Source organism: Humulus lupulus, chromosome 6 (assembly GCF_963169125.1).
Source record: "Humulus lupulus chromosome 6, drHumLupu1.1, whole genome shotgun sequence".
NCBI classification, from domain to species: domain Eukaryota; kingdom Viridiplantae; phylum Streptophyta; class Magnoliopsida; order Rosales; family Cannabaceae; genus Humulus; species Humulus lupulus.
This window is the reverse complement of record NC_084798.1, coordinates 22,655,007-22,663,966: the sequence shown is the minus strand read 5'-3', so window position 1 is coordinate 22,663,966 and position 8,960 is coordinate 22,655,007. Positions and strand designations below refer to the sequence as shown.

Sequence of the window (8,960 nt, the reverse complement as noted above, 5' to 3'; positions counted from 1 at the left end):
GTCAAGGGGACTTTTGGGTATCTAGTATACTACCGGGTTATCGGGTAATGGGAGTAAATATTTGAGGATATATTTGGAGTTAGTGAGATTTGGAGGGAGTTCTGGGAATTTTTACCATTTTACCCTCGGGGACATTTTTGGGTACCCTGAGCCCTCGGGGTTTACTTAAAGTTACTTGAACTCTAAGTAACCTCGTAAACAGAAAATACTTGGAACATTCAGCTCTCTCAACTCTCTCTCTCTCTCTCTCTCTCTCTCCCTGCACACACACTCTCTCTCTTCTAATTCCTTGGGAATTCCTTGCGATTCAAGGAGAATCGAGGCTAGCTTAGGCTCGGGATTGCTTGGGGAAAGGCATAGCATCGATTGGGGCAACTCAGGTAATGTTTTCTATCCCTAAATCTCTGTGTTTCTCTGTTTTATAGCTGAGTTGTTGGACTTTTAGAAACTCAGTTCTAAGTTAGAGATTTAATGAAGTTTTGGCCAAGCTTTGGCCTGGGTTTTGAGTATATTGAGCTACTAAATTGTTGGGAACACTACTTTTGGGATTTAGCTATGTTTGGATAGGTTTTTGGAGGGAATTTTTGTAACGCCCTGGATAGCCAAGACCGTTACATCGTGTGTTTATAAAGTGCCATACTTGCTAATCAAGTCATTTAATTGAAAGCGTGTTATCGAAACTGTAAAGGAACTAGGGTTTAAAATGTTTTGGTCTCAAAAGTCACATTTTCATTAAGAAACACTATCTGTTTAAACGTGATCCCAAAAATACAAGTTTAAAGATCGTTTACAAAAGTTATAAGGTTCTGATACGATAACCAGCCATACTAAGGCAAAACAAACAGTTAGGTAATCCCTGTCCTGATACACTCCTCGACCATGGTGATCGAACAGCTGGCTATGTACATTCCACCTTGGAGCCCTCCACCTCAGGCTTGGTCCAATCTGACTTTGCCTTTACCTGCACCACGTAGCACCCGTGAGCCAAGGCCCAACAAGAAAACACAACAACAGAGCATAAGCAATCAACAGACAACTCCATATCCCACATTGCATCACAAGTTCTCAAACATATAACCATTCAGTATGACCAAGTATTCAACATACTAAACATATCAATTCATATCACATATCACTCCACAAATGATAACTAGGGCTAGCGCTCTCAGGCTGCTCCCTCCATTATCCCACTGACTCTGGCTCGCTTAAGCCGAGCTCAGTGAATATTAAGCTGTCCTTGGCTACCAGTGGCCAAGCCGCGCCCTATGCGCAAATATTATGTATGGCACTCTTAGGCCGCTTTTACATGTCCCATGGCGTAATACCATCATTAACACGATAAAAACCTCGGGAGCACTTAGTCCCATCACAAACATATAATCGGGTGCAGTTTTCTTACCTTTCAATTCACTAGCTTTGATCCCTCGACTCCTTGAGCACGATCCCCTCGAGCCCTAGCACTCACCTAAACACAATCATGGCCCAAAGTCATCATCAATCCTCAAGTCCAAAACCTAGCCTCGGGGCCAATCCCAAGCCCCCGGGAAGTCCTAGTTCCACCAAACAAGGTGACGGAATCAAACCCCAAACGCTAGGTCAAAAACCCTTGCAAATAACCCTAAAATCCCCTTCAGAAGGCAGGGTAGCGCTACAGCGCTCATGGGAGGGCGCTATAGCGCTACAAACAGAAGAAAAATCCCCTCAGCACTCATGGCCTAGCGCTACAGCGCCCAAAGGCTAGCGTTGTAGCGCTAGTCACAGACAGACCAGCATCAGTTTTCCCCTTCCTGCGATTTCCTCGAACCAACCTCAACCAAAACTCTTCCAATTCTTTCCCAACCTCAAAAACAACCTTATGACCATACTCCACTCATCCCAAGCACCCCAAATACCTAAAACTCAAGCACATGCATCCCCAAACTCAAAATTCACCATAGCCACTCCTAAACACTAAAACTCAGCAAAAACCAGTTGAACATCAAAGTTAGAGTTTAGAATTTATACCTCTGGTGTAATTTCGACCTCAAGTTGCCTCTAGACTTCCTTGGCTTGCTCCTCCTCAGCCTTAGGCCTGAATTCCCTAAAGTTCCATCCAATTCAACTTAAACACCATAGCTCAAAAACCAGAAACAAAAACTGAAGAACTCTATAGCCTTACCTCAAGTGTTGATGAATCCTTGTCAAACCTCTGCCAATTCCTCAAACTTAGCTTAGAATCCTTGATGCTTAGTCTATCCCAGCTCTCCTCTGAGCTTTGCTCCAGAAACCCTCATGAAGCAGATGAAGGAAATATAAACCGACCTAGAAAACTCTCTCTGTTTTCTCCCTTTCTTTTCCCTTCCTTTTCCTTCTTTTTCAGACTTCTACACTTCTCTACAATTCCCCCTAACATAAAGCCTTGGTAATACTTAACTCCTGTAAGCCAAATGACTATTATGCCCTCCCCTTTATTTCTACCCTTTAGTCCACTTAAGGGCATTCTAGTCATTTTACCCAATTCCCACTAACTCCTCAAGTGTCTCTAATATTTCCCGCTTAACCCCCGTTACCTGACTAATCACCAATAATATTCCTCAATAACAAGATAGACCCCAGTATACTCACTAAATTCCCATTTATACCCCTAAGCTCACCCCGAGTCGGGTATAAATCCCTGCCATGACTTTTCCGCTACTTGCTCACTAGGATCGTCTCGAGTCACAGATCACAGACATATCCACATAATAATGTGGTCTCGACAATTATCATATATATCAAAACAGTTATGCCCATAATGTCCAGAATTACGATTACGCCCTTCTAACCTAATTAGGGCCTACATGCATACTAATACACATAGTCATGCATCTCAAATATTCAAATAGTCATATAACATGCTTTAAATCATAATCATGCATCTTAATCATTAAATTCACACATAATTCCCATTATGCCCTCCAGGCACACTAATCAAGGCCCTTAAGCCCTATTAGCGAATTCGGGTCGTTACAATTTTCTTGAGGAAAAAGGGGTAAACTCTGGCTTTTCATGTCAAGTCGCGACTCTCTTGAGCGCGGGGAGAAGCAAGTACTGTCAGCCCTTTTGAGCCACGACGCCTGTTGTGGCGCCCCGCGGTGTGGGTGGAAAAAGGGGAAAGCCTTGGGCTCTCTGACTTGGGGCAGGTCACGACTCTTTTTGTTTTTGAGTCGCGGCACTTCAAGGTTTTTGTGCCCCATGAGGTTTTTTGAGTGCGGTAACTCAAACCTAAGGGCTCTAGATCGATCCTACTACCCGGTTTAGTAGAATTCGACGTCCTGGAGGATAGGACTCGGTCCGGAAGCCTTTATTCGCTCATTATTGACAGGATTTTATATTATGGTTGTGATTAGGTTATCGCTAGGGGCTTGGAACTGGGATCATGCTCAAGGGTCATTCTTATTATACACTACACTCGGACCTGAGGTAAGAAAACTACACCCGGTCAGCGTTTAGGGCTTGGCCCAATTATAGTACAAGATTAGCGTTATATTGAGGATGTTTTATTAACCATATTGAATGCGTTGTGTTTACCTATGTTATGTAATAACTGGTGTTCTATATATCTGATTGGGGAAGCTCAGCTTATAAGCTGAAGGTTTATCTATGTTATCTGATGAAGGGCTTGGCTTAATGGTCCAGGGTATAGTCGGTTTTAAGGGACTCGACTTATCAGTCAAAGGTTGAGGGACTTGACTTATCAGTCAAAGGTTAAGACTTGACTTATCAGTCGAAGGTTAAGACTCGCCTTATCAGTCGAAGGTTAAGACTCGACTTATCAGTCGAAGGATAAAGACACAACTTATCAGTCGAAGGTTGAAAGACTCAACCTATTAGTTGAAGGATAAAGGACTCGACTTATGAATCGAGAGTTTAAAGGCTTGGCTTAGAAGTCGAGGGCGGTAGTTGTGTGCTAAACGTTGGCCAATAGGGTTAAGCCAACCCGGAAGCGAGATACACACTTGAACGCCTCTAGGGTCATCTAGAATGTTAAGCATCAGACCTGCTTGGCCAACCCTAAGCCTGGTTATGTGAGAGATGGGCAATAAGCCCTGACATGACTCTATAGTCACTTATTTGAGTTAATTGCATGCATGAGTAGGATTATTACTACTGGCTTGCTAGTTATGATTCTGCGATCTAATAATGTACTGCTTTTAAGCATGTTTATGTTTTCGTGCTAAGCCTTGGCTCATGGGTGCTAAATGGTGCAGGTAAAGGGAAGGAAAAGTTGGACCAACCATGAGTTGGAGAGCTTCAGGGGTAGAGTGTACATATGCGGCCTACTCATCCACCGAGGCCGAGGCTATCAGATGGAACTAGGGTTGGACCATGATTTTTCCGCCTAGTTCGGCTTTTGTATTCATTTTTGGGTTTTGTAACCGTGTTAAACTATGATGGGATCCCATGTATGGAAGTTAAAATCTTTTAATGAAATGGTTGACCTTTGACCGAAAGTTTTAGTACCTAAACCTATGGTTAGTTATAATTGCACGATTTAAACTCAAATGACTCGTTTAGTGAGTTAAACACTATTTAAACTACACAATGTATCAGTCTTTGATTAGGAGGATGTTACATTTTTGTACTTTTAAATCTGGCATTCTTCAACTTTGAAAATCTTATGATTAGTTATAATTTATGTATCTTATTTTCTTTTTCTTTTGTTTTCTTCTGTTCTCTCTATGATAAAATCTGCTACATTATCAGCTATGTCTGTAATGTTTTGGAAGGTTTGTACCTGGTTTTTTGTCATGGAGGTTGCTTCTTCATATTGTAACTCTAGAATTGATTGATGGTTGTTTAGTTGAAGAACTAGCATTTCTAGATCTGTGTTTTGTATTTGTGTTTCTTCATAATATGTATTGTGTTCAATGGTTTCAGCTATTGTTTTATCAAAAGTGGTAATGCATAGTGGTAGCTCTGTTACTACATTTTTCTTCTTTTTCAGTTCAATGTAGAATAGGACTGAGTTGTTAGTGAGCAATTTCATTGGTGGCATACCTGGCGATAACTGGTAACTCAGCTCAATATTTTTCATATTGCATTATATTTTACTTTTCACTAAATGAACCAAATTGTTCACAGAACAATTTTTTGGTATTTGTCTATCCATTTTCCTCCAAAATGGATCAATGTCATTATGGATTCCATGTCTGCAATATAGCACAACATAATTTTTAGTGTTGTTGCTTTATTAATTCAAATGTAACTAGTTACGTAAGTGAATGAATATTAACAAATGTTGAAAGTATATCATGTAATCGGTTCTTTTAAGTAAATCAAGAACTATTTTCCATGTTCTATAATTAATTATTTTGCATAATGTTCAGTTTTGCGTGTGTAACTGGTTACCTTAGTGAATGTGTTGTCTTTTTTTTTTTGTTGATATTTTAATTATGCAAATGTTAAAGACATATTATGTAACTGGTTTCACAAACGTAAATCAAGATCTATTTTCCATGTTTCATGATAAATTATTATGCAGAGTGTTATTATTATTTTTTCGTGTGTAACTGGATACTGTATTTATTTTGTTGTCTTACACTTTATTTTTTGGAATATTTGAATTATGCAAATGTTCAAATTATGTGATGTAACCGGAGTAAATAAAAAACTAATTTCCTGGTTTTTTGTGTTATTATTTTCATTGTCGTATATTTCAAAGAAGATTTTGTTTAGTTTAAATGTCACCTAATGAGAAATCGTAGAAACGAAGCTAAAAGCAGATGATTTGTCGGAGAAGGAGATGTGATTGTTGGACAAGAATCCAAATTCTGTTTTAGTTGCTGGAGAAGAAGAGTAGGTGATCGAAAATTAAATTTTACTTTTAATTCGATGACTGTAGAAGGTGAGAAAAAAAGAAAAGCAAGCGATTGGGAATTTGATTTCTTGATCTGAGAAGAAAAGTGTTGTTGCCGGAGAAGATAATGTTATGGTCAGAAATAATGGAGGACGAATTGCAGTGGCCGGAGAAGAAAGATTTGTTGGTCGGCGATTAAGTTCTTGAATTGAATCTTGTATTCGGCAGTTTATAGAAAATTTATTAATCTGTATGGAAATATGATTCTTATTTTATGGGAATCCCATATTTTTAAGTTTTTGTTAGGCGTTTTTTTTTCTTCATATTTTGCTTAATTATTTTTTTGCCCATATTTATGTAAAGAGCTCTAATGGAAATGATTGAGCTGGCCCATCGACTGTGAGAAAGCGGCCCATGTGTACCATTAGAATAAGAAGAGATTCTTCCAGGAAAGGAAAGTGGTTCCAGACCGAGTTGGTTACTCAGTTTCGTATAGGGTCAAAGTAATTGCATGTAAAGTAAAATTAACTCTGGAGCGTTGATTTTTGCTAGATCATCCACAAAGAAAACGTCTCGAAATCCAACGATCATCTTCTTTTGACTCTTGAGTCCCTTCCCTTACTTTTCTATATAAGAGGAGTGTTAAAGAAACTCTATAAGTGACTTTCTTTTACACTCTCTTTTTATTTAATGAGATGTGTCAATTTTTTTTAATAATATCTATTTTAATAAAATAAATAGTCACAATATTATACTTTATTAAAATTATGCCACTATAATTATATATGTATATAATATATCTTTTTTCCTCATTTTGCTTCTACTATATTATATGTATTTATATTTATATAACGCTAATGCTTATTTCTTATTTGTTCATCTTTATATATATTTATATAAATAATGCATGGATCTTTTTATATTTTGTTATTTCTCTATGTATACTTTGAAATTGAGTTATTAAGGCCTCAACCCATTTTTCTTTTTCTTTTGCTATACACTTATAATTATATATAATTATAATGATTAAGATACTCTCTGTAAAACAACCAATGAATTTGAGAACAAATAAATAAGAAATAAAAACTAATAATATTGACTATTTTTTCAATTGAGGAAACCATATGATATTTTTTTTCTCTTATTACTTGGGTAATAAATGAATGAAAAATTAAAAAATTATGATTTTTTTTTAAATAGTTATCTTCCAATTTACATTCCTCTTACATATAGAAATATAAAATAATTATTGTAATAGTTTTCATAATTACAAAAAAAAAATGTACAAAAAAAACATAACTAATTATTTTCTATATTCTAACTTTTATTCTCTATAAGTAAAAAAGTGAGTTGAGTGATTTTATTATAATAACTTTATTATAATAAAGTTAAAATATTATGATTAATTGTTTTATATGAATAGACATGCTTTAAAAAAATCATACAAGTGATCAAATTAAAGAGAGAGTGCACGTCTTAGCACTCCTTTTAATAAATAGCCTTAAAACCCTGCAAGTAAACTCATAACTCAAACAAGCCAATTCTTCTGTTCTCTACTTTCTCTCTGACTCTGCTCATAATATTCAAGTCTCAAAAGACTCATTTTCTCTTTCCAAACAGTACTTTCTCTATCTATACATGGCTCGTGTAAGCTTTGCATTGGTTGCAGCATTGCTAGTGGTCTCCACTGTCGCCCAGCCCCCTGTTCCTTCTCCGTCCGTACAAATTCCCAGGAAAATTTCGCCTGCTCCGGCTCAATCTCCTACGACAGCGACTGCTCCTGCTCCGGCGACGGTGACTGCCACTACTTCAGCAACTGCTCCTACTCCATCCACCGATGTTACATCTCCACCATCTCCGTCACCGGTTGCCTTTGATGTTCCAGCTTCATCTCCATCATCAATCTCTGCATCTCCTTCTGATTCTCCATCAACGATCGTTGGTACCCCTCCTACTGAAGCTCCTGGCCCAGCTAAAAACGGCGATGTTCCGGCTTCATTCAGTGTCGTTGGATCCATGGCCGTTGTCGTTTTAGCCTCAGTTTTTGCCATATAGAGAGCTGACTTGAGTTTCTGCCTTCCTTATTGCGGGATTAATTCGTTGATGTTTATAGATTTACAATTTTGATTTTTTTTATTATTCATGTCAATTTATTTGATTCATGATTTATTATCATTATTATATATATATTATTTATAGTGAATGAAGAAGGCAGCATTTGCCATTTTAATTATATAATTTTGTATTGTCCTTTTGTGTTTTTTTTTGCGTAAATATTAGTATGATAATTTAAATTATAGGAAATTTTTACAGTAGTCACTTAAAAAAAAACCTTATCGTGAGATTCTTTTGTGTTTTTATTACTGAATAAGCCCACGCCAGAAATGAAAAATACCTCAATATTCTCTTATTACACAAAGAACCCTAATATATATAAATGCCCAAGTGTACAACAAATAACCTCAACAAAATAAACACAACCCAACAAAAAACAGTTACAACCAATATTACCAATATTCCTAATACACCCCCTCAAGATGAACGATATAAATTTGTGACATTCATCTTGGAGATTAACTCATGAAACTGATTTGGAAACAGGGGCTTTGTGAGAACATCAACAAGGTTGTGTTTTGAGGGGACATGAATAAGCTTGATGGAGCCGTCTTTGACTCTTTCACGAATAAGGTGACAATCGATCTCGATATGCTTCGTCCTCTCATGAAACACCGGGTTTTCCGAGATGTGTATAGCAGCCGTGTTGTCACAATAGAGAATGGCGAGATTAGAATGCTGAATGTCAAAGTCCTTCAGCAAGGAGAGAAGCCATGTGATCTCGCATGTGGCATTGGCCATAGCACGGTATTCAGCTTCAGCTGACGATCTAGAGACAGTGGTTTGCTTCTTAGATTTCCATGAGATGAGAGATTGTCCAAGGAAGACACAGTAACCAAACACAGACCGTCTGGTATCACTACAAGAAGCCCAATCTGCATCTGTAAAAATTTTGAGAGATAGATCTTCACAGTTAAAGTTAGTTTCAGCATAAGCATTGATGTGAGGAGGGGATTTAGCATAAAAAAAGAGGACTTGGCCAGGAGTGCCTTTTAAATATTGAAGGATACGATGCACTGCATTGAGA

General features: G+C 37.6%; 1 protein-coding gene across 1 annotated transcript; it reads left to right on the top strand.

The window, feature by feature from the left end:
* The first annotated feature begins 7,456 nt into the window (after positions 1 to 7,456).
* On the top strand, positions 7,457 to 7,873 carry LOC133784836 (classical arabinogalactan protein 1-like). The gene has a single exon (XM_062224108.1). It carries the CDS (start codon positions 7,457 to 7,459, stop codon positions 7,871 to 7,873), a length of 417 nt encoding a protein of 138 aa, XP_062080092.1.
* Positions 7,874 to 8,960: the final 1,087 nt, after the last annotated feature.